This window comes from Necator americanus, chromosome I (genome assembly GCF_031761385.1).
Source record: "Necator americanus strain Aroian chromosome I, whole genome shotgun sequence".
Classification (NCBI taxonomy): Eukaryota; Metazoa; Nematoda; class Chromadorea; order Rhabditida; family Ancylostomatidae; genus Necator; species Necator americanus.
In genome coordinates this window covers 19,369,610-19,387,275 of record NC_087371.1, presented here as the reverse complement: position 1 = coordinate 19,387,275, position 17,666 = coordinate 19,369,610, and the positions used below count along the sequence as shown (strand labels likewise).

The window sequence follows — 17,666 nt, the reverse complement described above, 5'->3', positions numbered from 1 at the left end:
ACCTCCTGTGTCTGTGTGTCGATCTAACCCCTATTGCTGCTTTTATTCCCACTTCTCCCAAATCGTGCATAAATCGCGCTCCCGCTAACCAATCCTCATCAAGTGAACATCACATCCTACTATCTCGCATACGGTGAATTTTTGTAGGTCTCTGACCCTATGTGTACATTTGTGATGATGTTTTGTTATATGGTATGATAACATTGATTGATTGATACTTTTTACTCCCATTTGTTTTGTTGAGCCTTTCTTTTGTCGTTAAAGTATGTAGTTGGTGAGGTCGATGATGAACAAAGAAATCGATTAAGTTCTTATGTTCGCGTGACAGAGTAATTACAACAAGAGATCGTATCTCTTAAAGAGCAGTTAGTTACGAAGTAAATGTTGAAGACGTCTAAGGTAAAGCTAGCAAAGGCAAGTGAAATAAGTTAGAGCAAATGAGGCCATTGCGGCCATGTGGCTGGGAACTAGCACCGATTGGGGGTCCTCAACGATATGTTAGTATTGAGCCAATTGAATGGGGCAGAAAGAGCAGTGAAGGACGAATACATCGAATACAAAATGTAATTAATACTGGGGTTTGTTCACAATCAGCACAGTGGGTTTTGCGGAGAAACTGGGACGTATCATTTGTAGATGCTCCAAGTAGGACAATGAGATAACGGCTTGCCAGCAGTTGTAGGCTAGGAACGATGTCAATCCGACAAAAATCGCTGTACATTGAACGTAGTACGAGTCTGTCTTGTCCGTGTGCAAAGCTGAAAGTGGAAAAATTTTCGACAAAAGTAACATTACGGCACTTTTGTTCATTCGGCAATTTGTTAGCAACGTTTTGTTTTTTATATTTTTTTTCGCGGTTCAAATAACTATGATAATCATGTAAAATCGGTTTTCGGATAAGTAAGGGTTTCTCTAACTGTAGTGGAAAGACAGATGTTGACTTCTAATTATTTGGTAGTGTGTAAGCTCATTGGGGGCCCAGTCGGTGGGAGGTCCGCTGTGGCCACATGGTCGATGGTTCGATGTTGTTTTGTGGTTTGATTGCAATAAAATGCACTGGCCCATCCAAGTGGATTGACTCGCGAGAGACTTTTGTTTAGACTTTTAATGTGTAGCTTCATTAAGGACATGTGTCGCATAGAAGGATTCGCTGAGTACCACACAATAGTCACACTATCTCTATAGTGAGTCACATTTATGGATGCCACATGTACCACTCCTATTCATTCGATGCTTCTTTAAACAGCCTAGTAGTTAGACCTGTTTTGGAAAGGGGGAAGCAGGGAGGGAGAAAGGGAGGAAGCGAGGAGGAGGAGGAACACTCCCACAATTTCTTATGTGCCTTCAATTTCTAGAGTCATTGCTAAGGTTTTCGGTATCTATCAGATCTCAACTAGGTTCCTCGACAGATAGAGAGGAAGATGCAGAGAGGGAAAGAGAGAAAAACACTGGAAGAAATACGGTGAGCAAGAAAAAGAACCACCGAAACAGCTTCATTGGGAATAACCTGAAAGACCAAATCACACACGTTTAAATCCGTGCGCCTAAAACATTTTGGCTAATGTACTTCACATACATACATATTCATTATCAACATTCGTCGTTTATAGTCCTTTGGTGTTTTGGAAATTTTCAAAAACATATATGACTTCATTGTATTGTGAAGAATATAATATTCTCCTGATGCTACAATGACGTTAAGGTGGTTTGGTTTTGGCGCAGAGAACAAACAGAAACAGTTTGCGACCGAACTGGAAACGGATGCGGTAAACGAAGGTAAACAGTGCAGTGTTCGGGATTAAAGTGAAAAGTTAATTTCTATAGAAACGCTTAAGAGGAAATTGAAATTTCCCACGAAAATGATCTTAATTCTTCTAAACTACCAACAACTGTTGATGAATGTAAAGTGGGATCAAAGCGATGTGGTATGTGGTGCAGCCGATTACGCGGCTGTGCTGCGATCTCGTTAGCCCCATTTGGACTACAGAGGTGAGCATGGGACCTATGGCGCCACTAAAGCGGTGCTGTTTACGCAATTCTGCCCAAAGTCACAGCGTTTTGACCCGATCATTGGCACAAAGCGTAGAATGGAGCAAATTGCTTGCGACAGATGGATATGCTTGCTTGTTTCCTTTTATGGACAGCACTTCAAAAAACGGAAATATCCAGTGGAACTCCAAGTTTCGAGCAAATTTTAGGGAATATCCGCATGAACCGCACCTGCTTAGAACTGCTGCTGCTTAGCGAACAAAGACCCAATTCACCGCGTAAAATGTGCACTTTCGAAAAGTCCGTCGGGTATTGGATGAAATCCAGATAGGTTTTGCATATTTTCGATATTCCTTCGGACTTTGTTCATATTCCTATTTTTCTGTCTACCTATTTCAGTTTGCTTTTTCTTCTCTTAATTTCACCTGGAGCACCTTACATCGTTACAATTTCAAATTCTTCCGGTGGGATATTCGTTTCGGAAGTGCATGAAGCTCGATGCGGTGCCAAGTGGTCTGCTCGAAGGGCCTCGGTGGAGCATAGCGGTTAGGGTTCAGGAGGGACCTCTGCTAGCACCATCACCTGTGTGGTTTCCTGTGTTCTCATCTCGATCCCAACCGCTGCGTTTACCGCGCTTCCTCGAGCGCACCCGCACTGAGTTCCATGTCGTTTCAACCCGACTATGGTGGAATGGAAGGAATGAGTGGCGTATAAAAAATGAACAAATCGATTCTATCTGTGACCAGCGTCAGCGATTGAGCGATCATCGACAACAAAACTGGAGACGATGGAAATATACCACCATACCTGCTGGCGATCCTCTCTTCAAATTTATTAATTTCCAATAACTTTTCATCCATTTTTAAATTTCTTTTTTGCTTGAACACCTTTACATGGGTGCATACGGCTTTTTTCAAATTGAAAATACGGGCAAGCCACAACAATAGTAGTCTTCACGATATGAAGACATTTACTATTGAAATGATGAAGGACGACACAGACGCTTGGGCAGCGCCGGAAAATAATTCAGTCGTAGTTCCAGAAATGATAATGTTTTCAGAACTGAAAACAAGTTATAATAGTTATAACAATAACAAACAGAGAACTATGGTAAGTTAGAGTTCTCTGGTTTTTTCCTTTCTTTTAAGATGGTATTATAAAAAATATAATAATAAAATGATATAACAATAAAAACGCACAGTGATATGAAACAACAGTAAAATAATAATAAAGTGATATTACGACATTAATGTATGGAAACAGAAAACACCAATGTTATGAACAAGTGAAGTCATAGCGTGGCCGAGAGAAAACAGAATAATGTTTCAGCATTCCACTCTAACCACAGGTGAATTAACCCGTTTGCGGGAAGAGCTCGTTCTGCATCGTTGTGAAGTGTGCAAATGACCCTTGATGTTCTTTGAATACACGCCAAGTGTCCTCAAATTACTCCAACATAAAAGCAAGGAAGATTTCCTCTAAGGTACGCGCCACATCTTGGATGGTGTTCCAATTTGATGGCAACTGATTTCTGTTACATTTTGCAACATATCACGTGCAAACTGTTTAATCTCACATTTAGTTGTCAACCGGTGACGTATGCTCCATCTTTATCGGCGACACCAAAGCACTTTGTAAATTTCCTCCTTGTAGAAGTCCGGGGACATCCACAAGGAAGGACCGAAGAATGACTGAGGGGCGGGTTTGGGCTCATCCTCATCAACGAAAGGCGTCCTTCCAGGCGATGAGTCAGAGATCGGAGCAGGCGGCAGTCCGACAGAACTGTGCGAATTGCACGACGGACGAGGAAGGGTAGTCCAGACTGCGCAGGTTGATCCGAGCCAACTTCGCGACAAGCGGGTGCGCATTGCTATGCAAGAAGAAGACTTTCTGCAGTATCTCCCTGAACTTTGCAGCTGCCCGGTCCAGCTTCTCGCAGTACTTTTCAGTATTGATAAAAGAACCATGTAGAAGAATCTTCCAAAGAATAAGAAGATAAATCCACTGGCGCATCAATCCACTTGGGATGCGTCAACGCGTTTTACTGCAATCCGTAATCGTTAAGGTTTCGGAACGCGTGTTGGCCTGCACTATGATTTGCGAGGTCAGCCGAGGATCAAGTCAGTGTTTTTATCTTCTCAGACAGAAGTAGCAGCAATTTATCAAACCGGGAGGGATGGAAGGCTTAATTTGCACTGGGGCGGTTTCGAACCATCGACGGCACGGCTACAACGGCGACCTCCAAACGACTGCGCCACACACGTCTTATGTGACTCGGGTGCCCCTTGAGCGGCCATCAAAGGTGAGCGTTAGAATAGAATATGGATAGTTAGGACAGATTAGTAATCTACAGTGTTGAGCTAACAAGTCAACGAAGTGAATTCCTAGAGTGAAGTTTCTAAAGGGCATCAGAAATTGGTCGCTAGCCTAGTAGATGAAACATGCAATTCGATCGCTCTTTTGAACAGTCACTGATCACCACTGAAGCTGCACTAATCTAAGGCAGGCACTTTGTTTAGGTTTCTAAGTTTATGACCGAACAGGCCTCGAGTTCTGTCTGATCTGATCGGTTAGGTTGCAGGCCGAACCACTCACTTCAGACTCCGAGGATGGCAGTGTATAAAATCGATAAGTAACCTTTTGTACATCAAAGATCAATTCAACGCATAGTATTGCAATGTTAGCTTGTTCCTCCCATAGGAGGTGGGGCGATCGCTGCGCAACCCGCGACGAGAAATGAGCAAGTCCACGACCTCGTCCGGTCCTAAAAATCGAATGACCTCAACGAGACTCATTCGAATCTCTATCGAAGCTAATTCGATAAGAACAGAAACTAAACTTTGTTCTTAGCCAAAAAGCCGAGAAGCCCACCTAGGTATTACCACCTGGTGTCGCTCAGCAAATGACCCACACTCTTCGCAGGTGACCAAAACCGCACTACTGTTGATTAAGGAGAGAAGATGCAAGTGGAAAAAACTGTGGAGCCGCCTAATGTGAGGGCGAGATTGATTTTGTGTGTTTTCCCGTGGAAACCAAATCTTTTTCTGCGCCAACCTGCCAACCACATAGTTATAAAAACTTTTACTTATACTAAAATTAAGTAGCATTTGATCTCGCGAGATTTGAGAAATAGTCCTCAAGAATATCTCACACGTTTTATTTCGTCTCTCAAAACCCTAGGGCCTAAGCATTAATCTATTAAAAATTCTTGTATAATTCCTCCTTTGAAAATTACTTCCGCAGAGTTGGTCAAGGCTTCACAAGAATTGGTGTTTTCGTGGGATTTACTAGGATTAGCGTTCGGAAGCAGAAGAAAAGAAGTAATACAAGTATAGAAGTAATAGCAAGATAAACAAGTAAAATATAAAAGAATCGAGATATAACTCGTTTCTGGTAAGCATACCAAAAGTTTCGAATTAAAAACGTTTCTTTTTCAAAAATATGAAATCTAGTTTTTGGGTTTCGTTAGCTTTAGTACAAACACTCGAAGAAAGTACCGAGGGATGAGTGAGATCTTCTCCATCTATAGACATCTTGACATTTCAGTGGCTGCGTACTCCTTTATTTTATCGATATCGATCCAAATTCTGCAGGATTTTCGTCATATATGGGATCTCAGTGAGAAAAGTGAGCGATTCTTCACAAAAATTCGTTCAACCAAAAGAGGACTAAATCAGAGCAACTTACATCCGCGCCGGACATAAGGAGTAAGGACATCGGAGTGAGAGGTGGAAGCAAAATTGTGCCAGCGAACGTGATTGTCACAGTTCTAGGAATCAAAAGTACGAAGAATATCCAGAGAATCTCGTTTCACGGATTGATTAGCGGTCATTGTGACTCGCTTTTTTCACCGTAATGTATCGAGCGCGTTCGACATCGACATGAGATGGCGATCCATTGTTTCATATGTCTATCGCCGTCGATTGCGTGACATTATCTTACAATGACCTCACTTGGAGCCAAAAATGCACACAGTCCCATAATTTGGGGGCGAGCACGAGAATGAGACGCGATCACACACACACACACATCAGTGGTATCTCAAAATTCATAAAGACCTTCAAGTAAAATTTTAGGCTGGATTATTTAAATATCTCTTTTCGTTTCTTTGCTTTCTGTTTTTACGACCGGTTCGGAATGGAATAAGCGATTCTTTTCTTCTTCGAAGTTCAGTGCTTCTTTAAAGGCATCACCCCACGAATCTGAGGTGGTACGGATTTCAGGTGGAGTATTCGTATACGATCGTAGATTATGGAGAGAAGGGTGATTCCGTTCATTTCTTCCTAATTGCCGTAAAAAAACATCCCGGAAGATACGGTTTTGAGCGTTCCGGCGCGCTATTTTCTACAACGAGTTCGATTGGAGCTCGCCAGCCTTGTACACGCCCGCATCTTCCGAGCCGTTTTTTTTATTATATTATTTAGGAAGATATTAGAAAGGTATTTAGGAAGAAATGGACGGAATCACCCCCTCTCCATAATCTACGATCCCGTATACGAATACCCCACCTGAAATCCGTACTACCCCAGATTCGAGGGGTGATCTCTTTAAGATGAGATATACGAAGCGGCACAAATTTGGTAACCAGTTGGGGACTTTTCGAATTTCTCTGGTTGCGGTTGGAACATTTGTGGACGAAGTGATGAATACGCAATTAGTTAGTCACTTCTCTGGCTAAGGAATAAAGAAAAATAAGCCCAATAAAAAGGCGCTGAGCAGAATCTCTGGAAGCGCCGCCTCTGAAAGGACATATCGACGATTTTTTTCAATTATCTTTCACAGCAAAGCTCACCAAAACTGCGTTTTGAACTAAAAGATAAAAATTTTCTCACTTCTACGCGACTTTTAACAATTTACACTAAGGGAAATTCCGTCAAAAGAGCGAAGAAATTCACGAATGTTGCCCGTTAAAAAGGTTATTGGCAAGAATCGAAGGAAAGAGAATTTCCCTGAGGAACTTTCTAGAGCGTTACCACGCCGTCGAAATTTTACTCTCACGTAGGAATTATGTATGAGAAGAAAACGTTATTAGAAACCATTCATAGCAACAAGGCATACGTGCGCATCAACAAGCGCTGACCCTAACAAAGTTATGACCAAATAATTTTCTGCTTTAGTTCTCTCTAAAACGAAGCAGAAAATGGAAACTTTGTTAGATGCACTTTCGAAAAGCGAAATGTAAAGGGAAAATACATATGTGTGCGGGTGCTGAAAGTGGATGTCAAACTGGAAGTGTGGGATCGGTAAGGGGCATCGTGGGCCCAACATGCCGCCCTCGCAGGAGTGAGCTGACGTGAAAGCGCATGTGCAGAACCGAAGACCCGGCACACCTTCTGATGGCTAGGACCTTGTTCTGCTCTGCGTCTCTGCCCTTGCCGTGCTCTGCTGCGCTGCTTTGATCTCACGACTGCCACGACATAACCACAAATTTGGCTGTACATGTAATAAGGAAGATAGAATGAAGATGAAGCGTCATTACACGAAAAGAATGACACTTGGCCCAGAGGCAGTAAGTCTAAGATCCATTGGACTCAAAAACATGCCACGAGACGATCTGAATCTTCCTGCAATTGTTGCGCTGCGGCTGCGCTCGAAGAGGAGCGGTGTAGCTAGCGGCTGTGATCTGCGAACTGAGAGTTTGTTGCAGGGAAAAGCGCCGGCTCCTAAGCCTACGGTAATATACATAACTGCACAATTGAGTCCTGTGTTGAAAAAAGAGCATATTACATTATACTAAGGTCAATCTACGTCAAACATATGGCCGTCGGTTAAAATCTGCAGGTGAAGAGGTAGTGAGGTCGTGATTCCTATCACTCCACAGTTTTTAAGTACAAATTCAGTCAGTTCCCTCATTCATGTGACTGAACATTAATGCAGAATGGAGTAAATAATTATACTTCTGGGTGGATTTCTTATCACTGTCCTTTTGTCTTGAAGTCGTGGATACTTAGGACTCTCTCTTTATCTAGTACCACAAAAATGCGCCAGTTGCAAACAGTTCACTCTGAATACTGCAAATGCTGTGCTTCCTGTACAAAACATATTCTCATGCAACTTTTTCTGAAGACAAATCTTCTTAAAGGACTCCAGTGTGTGTAGTTCGATTAATTTTGAAAGGCAGATATTCAGAGTATTCGAAAACTCAGAGTGTTCACTCAGACGGGAAAGGAGGAGAGAAGTGAGATTCTGCCGCGTGCGCGCCTTCGGAATGAATGACCTGCGGGCGAGACGATGTTTCAGGTCAGTGTTTTTATCCTTGCAGACAATACTGCTACTTATTCAACAACCTCGTGGGATGAAGGGCTTGGTTTGCACTAGCGCGGTTTCGAACCATCGGTGGTGCAGTCACAACCGAACTTATTACCACGACTGAATCAGACTCGGTCCAAATTGGTGAATATTTCATACGTTTATACTACTTAATAACCGTTGATGTCAACCGACCTTGTAAGGCAGAAATAGAAGGGGCTTCTATGCATTTCTCAAGATTAATTTTTACTTTGATTTATTTGCATTTATTTATCATGTTTTCAATGCGATTTTGTTCTATATTTTCACTTTTGAACCTTTCTTTCAGAATTCATCTGCTGAACTATGGAGCACATGCAAGTCCCTGTAGGGAATTCTAAACGTAATGAGTGATTTCACTCGTTGTCTCTATGGATTCACTTTCTTTTTATTCAGAATTGAATATTTCTATGCTAATTCTCATGAATAACTAGGGTACGTACAAACCAGACAGATTTTTGGAAACTATGAAAGGATATAGGGCTAAGAATTAGGGTGAGGGTGCTGGTCACAGTGCTGTCGCAATAACCCGCAGAAATAAAGAATTGCTATTTCCAATACTTCGAATCCGATGATCTACAGCACCACCATCGTCTCATGGTGTAGTTCCTGGAGCAAAACTCTGGTTTCGTTCACACTTTTTCGGAACCAGAAAACCCTGGTCAGCGATCGAATGAATGAGTCTGGAGGGCTGCAGCGTGCAAGAAACACTGTTGTGAGGACATGATGTCGGACCCATTGAAACGCAACGGATCTGGTTTTGTCAAACGAGTTCTAAGCAGACAATAGGATTCTACATGTGCTACACGAATTCTTTTTCGGATAATAGGAGAAGAAACCCGTGAACAGTCATTTGTGTGCGAAAGAAGGAAGAACGAGAAACGGAGAATCGCTCAAAATTGGGAACATCGCCGTCATCTCTATTTTACAGCGCATGTGCTGGCTGAGAGAAGTGCATAAAGTGAAAATCATCACTACGAACTCGGCACTCTAACAAGACTGCTAGCCATATTTTTCCAAGATTAAGGTATCTAAGATAAATTGGATTTTACAGTGGATTCTTTTGCCCAGTTTTTTTTTTGCAGCTAAAATTCAATACGTTTAAAATGTTAATCGGTTGTAGAAAGTGGTGTGAAAAAGCACGAAAACTGACAAAGTAAAATATAAAATATAATGTATACAAGATCTTACTGTCGAATGCCCAGTTAAGCACCATGATGATGTAAAACGGTTTGAAGAAGAAGTAGAAGGAGAAGATCAGCAGTGCATAACATGCAAGAATCACGTGGAACATCTGAAAACGTTCAACTTCAGAGTAGGGAGTCATTTTTGAGAAAAATCTCATAGTTCAGTATTTGCCGGAATTTTTTCCTAGATAAGCCCTCGAAAATTCTGTGGAGAGGATAGTTCATGTCATCAGTAAGATGGAAGGTACTAAAGAGTTGAACGCGTTTTTTATTCAGTGTAAATAGCTTTTCTCGGAGTTTTGGAGCTGTGTCTACAGGATGAACTTGATATTAATCTGTACAATACGTTCCGGTCTAGAGGTGAGAGTTATGGGCTAGAAGGTGACTGTTGAAAAGTTGCAGAAGTTGCAAAGCTGAGGCAGGTTTGCAGAGTAATATTTTAAAAAATGAAATGCAGAATTTTCACTAACACTTCGCACTAAAAAATAGAAACTCATACACGCGAAAAAGGCGAAAGAACTGAACAGTCACGCTAATAATCAAACTGCTCACGCATACACATTATTGACTACATTTCTGTGTCTACAATGAACAGCGAACCGTCGCAATCCAAGGGAAGTCCTGTAGGGTGCTGAGGCTAAGCTACCGTTTTTGAGGGTCGTTCCATCTCTAACGATCCGTGAATGAGGAAAAAAAGTTCAAAGTGGTCAGAAGTGATTCTTATCATTTTCAATCACTACATTTATAATAAAAAGAACCTTAGTGGAAACCGACACGAGATGCTTTCTCTGCAGCAATGGAGAAAACGTACTGAAAAATGTGATGACATAAACACTTTGTTTTTAGAACTATTGTTCAACACTGGCCCAAAAAATGTCTTCAATTCGATCAAATCTCGGAAAATGTGCCCGGCGTAAGGTTCAGGCGGCTAAATCTCATTTTAAAAGTCTCATTTCATCTGCCAGATACACTACGAATAACACATGATATTGATGGTATTTAGCCTCTATCCGGCGCACATCATCTGCAAAATAGTTCACATTTGTTTGGATAGAATGGAAAGTTTGTCAGAGAGAAATGTTAAGAGCTCCACAGAACAACGGAGACAACACACAGCTGATTTCAAGTCAAATGTCCGTGTAGAAGCCAGACTGATGTCTTAAGTGAATATGAATTGCCTGGCAAATGTGACGCATGAATCTGTGCATTATCAGCGACGTTAGCATTGTTTGAAAGAAATGACTCACAAATTTCCAAAAGAATGAGAAAAAATCAAACGGAAAGATAATCGAGTGATGTTCATTGTCTTCAAATATACTCAAATTGTGTTCAAGTGAAAGGCATATGTCTTTAGAAATTATACCCCACTTCACAACTATCGGTCTTAGCACCTCATGCACATTAATCTCGGGAGCAAGTAAAACATCTGTAAATCAATGAAATCCCCCAAGAATGTCTTGCATAAAACACGCGAGAACTTACCGATGTGGCGATGATCGGCCAAACAAAACGATGTCTTCTCGTAAGAATCGCCACCACTGTCATCACCGTAACTGCGGTCGGTATGAGCAGTATGAACAGCGCTTTCTTGAACTTCATATACAGTGCAGCGACCAGAGCTAGGATCACCAAAGTCCCGATGGAAACGACGATGCGCATCCCAGCCTAAAAAATGATAGCTGTGGTCTCTAGGAGTTTCTTTAGGTCGTTTCTTGAAAAGAGGCTCCTCAGGAGCAAATAGTAACAGAAGATTTGCTCAATCAAATCATACTCAATGTGTTACCGTATTGTTTTATTACTTCATATAACTTACAAAGTACTTTTTTAGGATAAAGAATAGTTTACCAAAAGAGAACCACGGCAATTTCTGCTGTTTTTGAATTTTTGTTTCTGAATCCAATAATTTTGTAACCTATGAGAATTCTTAGGTCAACGACAGATCAGCCACTTCAAACAGGTCACTTAATTGTCCAACTGAGGTTTACTCCAGGAATTTGTTATGTGTAGTATCAATTGGATTGTACTTCAGATGACCAAGTTAGAGGATTTGTGAGAAAAAGCAGAATAAGTCTGACAATTGGTCTTTCTTTGGATTGTCCTTGACGCTTCTTGAAAAAAAACCCAGCAAAAACAAGGAAAAACACATGAAATAGGAGTTCTGGAAAACTCTCGAGGACAGCATCGAACTCCGACAACCCCAGCCCATTAAATGAGCTCGCCGCAGCATGACTTGCCCAATCCATAGTTTTAGGTACTCTAAAGTTAGCTAGGATTTCCGGACGGCACTTTAGCAACATTTGTGTGAAAAAGCAAGCGAAATATTAGAATCAAAAACACTAAAAGAAACAAAGAAAAGTGAGAACATTCGATACTTTTCTATAATAAACTGCCTCAAAAATCCAAAAGAAGAAACAGGAAAAAAAATCAAGAATGTTCGAAGCATCGAATGCAAAGAATTTGATTAAAAACATGAAAGAACTTGAAGAAGAAATGAGACAAGTACCCACAATGGACTGAGCATGTTTAAAATCTCTCCAAAACGATAAAGGATAAGGGATGAAGTTTCTGGAGTTGATCGATCCGCTTGGAATGCGCCCCCACGTTCACTCCAATTCAGAATCGTTTGAGGTTCACGACCGTGCAACTGGCCTACACCTGCGGGGCTAGCCGATGTGTCAAGTCAGTGTTTTTATCCTCCCAGACAAGTCTGGTACCAATTTATCGACCCCAGGGGGATGAAAGGCTTGGTGAGCACTACGGCGGATTCGAACCTCCGATCGATCTTGCAGGAAGTGGAACCTGTTACCGACTGTGCTACACCCGCCTTAACAAGAAATGGTGTGTAATTGCAGAAACAGCAGGACTTTGTATGCGCTTGTGCCACGGTTTTCCAAAAACTTGCTGTTCATCCGAACTAATTGCACTGTTAGTGCTGCTGCTAAAAAACAACTGAATTGCACACCCAAGAAGCTGGTTTTCATAAGAATTTTATCGAGTGCAACAGTTGATTCGTCCAAAGCACTTCTTCACTGGTTTTCTAGAGTTTTTCTAGAGTTTGAGCTGATTGAAAAAAGAACGAACGTGCAATTTTTTGGACTCGAGTTCCTTCGAGAAGCTTCTTACCAGCAAGCATGAGTATTTTATTAGAATATTCTAGTTTTTTCTCAGTTACTAGACATATTAAAACACCACGCAAAAACCAATAAAGTAGAGCCTGATCAAAAATGCTCGTTCCTCGACCAGGAAAATCGATAAAACATCAGATTTTTCACCGTAGCAAACAGATCTGACATTTAAATTCATCGATCCGCCAAGACATCTGTTCTTTTTCTTCTCTGATCCATTCATTGGTGTTCCCATGGACATTTCCTGAAACATTATCTATTCGTTAAGGCCTTAACAAGTAGACTTAAATTGAGATCAGATACTAGCTTTATGACCGTTCAACATGTACGAAGAAGAAAGTGGACAAGCGAGGAATATTCTGGATCAGCCGGACCAGCACGTTTAAAATGGGTCGTCGCCGGGAGACGCGTCCGTAGAAAAGAGCTGTGATTCACGTCCGATGAGATTATCGGGCGAAGAAAACGAGACATGAAAGAAAAGTGTTGTCAAGAATTTGAAAGCATTATGTCAGACTGAATGAGAAAGTGATGGAATTGGGATCATGGGAACGGAAGGAACAACAGAGGTTGACGTTAATGTGACCAGACGCTGGTAGGCGAATGAAGGAGTAACGGGGATCGTTTTTGAAATGAAAATGTGTTGAGGGATCAAGGACACTTTTTTCTAAGGAAGATCGCCATGACAGAGGTATGACAGTACATAGGTATGAGGTATGATACGACAGAGTATGACATAGGGAGTCCGCTAATCGTATAAAAACAGTGAAAAGTGAAATGCAAAAGAAAATTTTGCTGAAGCGGAAGTTTTACCGAAAAAATCCAAAAAGAAATTGGGTGGGAAATTCAACACAGATAATGGCCAGACGTCCAATCCTAGTCACAATCTATCGACTGTGGTATAAGTTTGGATTCTGTACAGCTTTTCTTCGTATTTATATTTTTTGGTTTCCTAATTATAGGTTCTACCTCTCGTTGCTTCATGACTTAAAAGGATGTCCTCTTTTTTTCAAAAAAAAAAACAAACTTTAACGTGCTAAAAAAACAACCGTAACAACCAAACAAACAACAATATTTAGCCCCTGTCTATTGATTCTGTTTTGAAAATAATTTAAATTTTAAATAATTTTAATTTTAAATAATAATTTTTGAAAATAAAAGATATTTGCAGTTTAAACAAAGGCGATTATTCCTACATTGTGACTTGGTCAAGGAAAACTATAGATAATGACAAATTTGGCCGATGGCTGCGTTGTGCGCTTCGATCTTTGTCGTATAACAAAGAAAAAATTTCGAGTCGACCTTAGTTAATTTTAAGCTAAAAATCAGTCGAGAATTTTCGGAAAAGAAAAGACAGAGAAAACAGAAAAGAGAACAGAATGGATCCTTCAGCATGTGTGTGCTGATCATCGAATGCATATCAATTTTGCCTGTAACTGGGGAAAATTAATGAGGCCACAGCCTTGAAGAAGAAAATAAGGATGATCTCGCAGAGAACCTTGACCGTCACTTGAGATAAACCTAGAACGAACGAGTGCGAGTTTTTCGATACATTTGATCCAACCAATATCGCTGTGCGAAACTTTGTGGAAGGCGGAAAGGTCAACAGCTGCACTTCAACTACAATCTATAAGGCATTTCAACATAAGTATAAGAAAAAATTCGGAAGTTACTGGACTTCATCTAGAGTAGATACTCGTTAGAAGCATTTTCTAGGGTAGGTAATCAATAACAAACACGATGTAACCAAGTTCCGATGAGGTAAACATAATGCAAGGGAAAACAGCATTTCTAGCCACTTAGCAAATTGTTCTGGCATTCGGTGCATTAGGAACAAATAAAATTTAAAAAAATTGGAATGCTTTTGTTTATAATCTTGTCAGGATCAGCTATGGTAGGCTTTCTCCTTGGAATTATAACTCACAACAGCAAAATACTCCTATAAAATACAGAGTTTCATTCGAGAAATAAAATCCGCCCTGTCTAATCAACGACTGAGAAAGTCTTACAAGAAAACCAATGTTTGAATTTCTCGCAGAATGAAAAAACTCAGTCAGACTCACATTTGGAGAATGCTGAGAAATTAGGAAAATAATGAAAAACGGAAAAGTAAGTCAAGCCAGAGGGTGAATAGGGGAAAGCGTTACTACGGAGTGTCCAGTCGAATAGCAGCAAGATATTAGAAATCTTGGATCTAACCATTCAAATATTAGAAATGATCAGATCTTTCGAGATTCCCAGCAAGTACCGTAATTGAATACAAAATCTATAATAATAGAAATGAAGAAGAAATCACCGTTTCACTTCACATTAAAATCTGCTTCTATAGAGGATGGTACGAGTTAGTGGCTCTGAGCCTTAGGCCTTAGATAGTAGGAGAATATTTAAGGCCTAGAGGTTTAGGGAGAGGTGGTCACAACTTGGGGATGGGAGCATTCGATTTCGAGAGAAATGGGTTGAACATTAAAGGAATACAAGCGCAATCAGTGAAGCAGACCCTGGAACCGTCAGAGAACGGTTGATTTCTCGCACCAATGGACTGGTCTCATCCTAAGCGATTGCACCCGTGCACGGTGACACGTCTGTTTCATTAATGACATTAATGATGGCAACAAAAGGAAGTAATACCATGACAGTCTCGGTGCATTTCTCCACGAATTTCACGTGCAATTCGCGGAGGTATTGCGTCCCCAGAGGCAGAAATTTGTTTTCTTTTCGTTGTCAACTCATAACTCGAACGGCAGCACCAAGACATTTCGTATTAATCGAAGAAACAAAGGGAGAGGATATTTATGCTTGAAAATGCGAATCCACACGTCCAAAAAATGTTCGATGATGCCGTTGAACATTTTTTTTGTCTAAAAAACAAGTTGTCACACGCTGCGGATTTGGTTTCAAAAAAGTCGCTTGGTTGTGAATGTGTTACTTGGCTGGAGTATAAATCATCGTCCTTTGCAGTCTCGTGCAGTTGTTAGTTCTAACTTGGTTAGGTCTTGAACACACATTTAAAAATTCACACATGTTCTGCTCACATTTGAGGGGAAAGAAGAGTAGGAGCATAAACGTAAGATACAAAAAATTGAAAAGGAAAAATCAACACTAAACAATTAATCAGCTCGAAAAAATTAGCAAGAAGTTGTTCTTCCAGAAACACCCACTTAGTTCTGACAGTTAACATTTATTTATTTGTTTATTTATTACATTGCAATATTTGTATTGCAACAATGTATGTAACTTTCAAGAAGAGCTAATTGAGTAATGAGAAGTATTGAGAGGAATAGCGGCGAGAGCGCATAACTAGAAACAAAATGTGCAAAATCCTGTCTATAAATTGCTATGAGCTAAAGATCCTTTCAGGACCACGCAATTTGCTATCCAGCCCCATCGAAGCCTTACATAGACGAAGCCATTGAAATGCGCTTGGAATATGACAGCACTTTTATGAGCGAACTCGAAACATCGGCTTGATGCCATAAGTGGAATCAGGTTAGGAAACGGGGTTTGCACAACGAGAGGGCGGGGCGCATCCTCGCAGATTCGGAACGCGTTCAGCGAAAAACTTATGTGCAGGGAGGCTGTCGACGATCAGCAGAGCAAAGAACTCCATAACGGTCCAGTTCTTGATACAATAAATTCGACTTCAGGGGTTTCAGCTAATTGGCTCTGAGGAAAAACAGGTTTCGGGCGGCGAGGAACGGATTGAGCAGGAGGCGTAATCGGGAAGCACGTTTTTAATCGTACGTTATCGGGAAGCACCACGCAGTTCTTTTCGTGGGACCCTTTTTCTTTGTGGGACTAATTCTCCCCGCAGATAGCTATTATGCTCGAAAAGAGCACAATGGCTATCTGCAGGAAGAGCTCCGACTGGAAGCGATACTCCATAATCTTTTTATCCTCACCATAAGCGATGAAGCACGATGAATATCCATAGTTGAACATATTTGGAACGATTTCGACAGTTTTTTCCTGGTTACACAAATATTGTGTTGCCGCAACGCAACTGCGGTTGAATGAAGAATTAGTATAACAATTAAAAATTTAAACTTGGTAATTGGTAAATAGAATAAAGAATCCTTAAGGAATCCATAACCTGGTCATTTAAAAGGCAAATTTTGCAATTTTGGAAGGAATTTCCTGATGAAAACATTAAAAAATACTGTTTTACAAAATCGTACTTCGGAATTTTCGAAATGTGACGAATAGAGATTGCCCCTTAGAGAAAACAGTTATAGCTAGTTATAGGTGTCATTTGTTCTGAACTGGGTGACTGCGACCCTTCGATACGGACAGGTGAGAGCGGACAGGGAGTACGCGTAGAGCAAACACAAAGGATAAGTAAAAATAACACCGCCAGTACCCGCAGTGCGATCACATCCACTGATCAGAACCTCCAATCTTCTTGCTCTGATCTCCTGGCGAGGTCTTTTTTTTTCAAACGAAACAGTTTTGAATATAGATACGCAGCATCAAAAGGGATACTATTCATACAAATGAAGATTTTTATGAAGCTACTACATCCAATAAGTGCCACTGAGGTGAGAAGCCGTCGAAAAGAAAATTCAACCTCTTTACGTGACCAATTTTTCCGAGGCAGTTTGTACGTCCCTGGTGTATCAATGCGCTCGGGGCCAACGCATTTTTGCTATTCGTAGTCGTTGCGGTTTTGAAACACGTGTTGGCCTATGCCCATATGTACGTATACTATAAATATATATGATATATACCATGCTATATACGTATACATATTTGCTAGGGTCAGCCGACGATCAAGTCAGTGTTCTTTTCCTTCCAGACAAGTCTGGTACCAATTTATCGACCCATAAGGGATGAAAGGCCTGGTTGACACCAGGGTGGTTTCGAACCATCGACCCAACCCCAACGGACCTCTTACCGACACCCGCCGATAGTAAGACAATTTGTAGGAAGGCAAAATGTAAGATCTACGAAACAACCGCCAACGTTAGTTCAAAAGCGTCCCGCAATGTTCTGAACCACATTTTTGGCAATATTATAATAAAAACACAAATTAATAAAAACAATGTTAATAAAGAATAGTTATAAGAGAATAGTAGAATAGTAA

General features: G+C 40.9%; 1 protein-coding gene across 2 annotated transcripts; it reads right to left on the bottom strand.

Moving 5' to 3' along the window:
- Nucleotides 1–157: 157 nt before the first annotated feature.
- On the bottom strand, nt 158–16,060 carry RB195_006196 (uncharacterized protein; the record flags this gene model as incomplete). Of its 2 annotated transcripts, XM_064179132.1 has the most annotated exons (6): nt 158–354; nt 624–758; nt 9,469–9,571; nt 10,947–11,129; nt 12,756–12,833; nt 15,983–16,060. In XM_064179132.1, 6 exons carry the CDS (start codon nt 16,058–16,060, stop codon nt 158–160), a joined length of 774 nt encoding a protein of 257 aa, XP_064036116.1. The 2 variants fall into 2 exon arrangements, with proteins under 2 accessions (XP_064036116.1, XP_064036117.1); XM_064179133.1 differs by lacking the exons at nt 158–354; nt 15,983–16,060 and having other exon boundaries at nt 568–758; nt 12,756–12,830.
- Between the last annotated feature and the right edge of the window lie 1,606 nt (nt 16,061–17,666).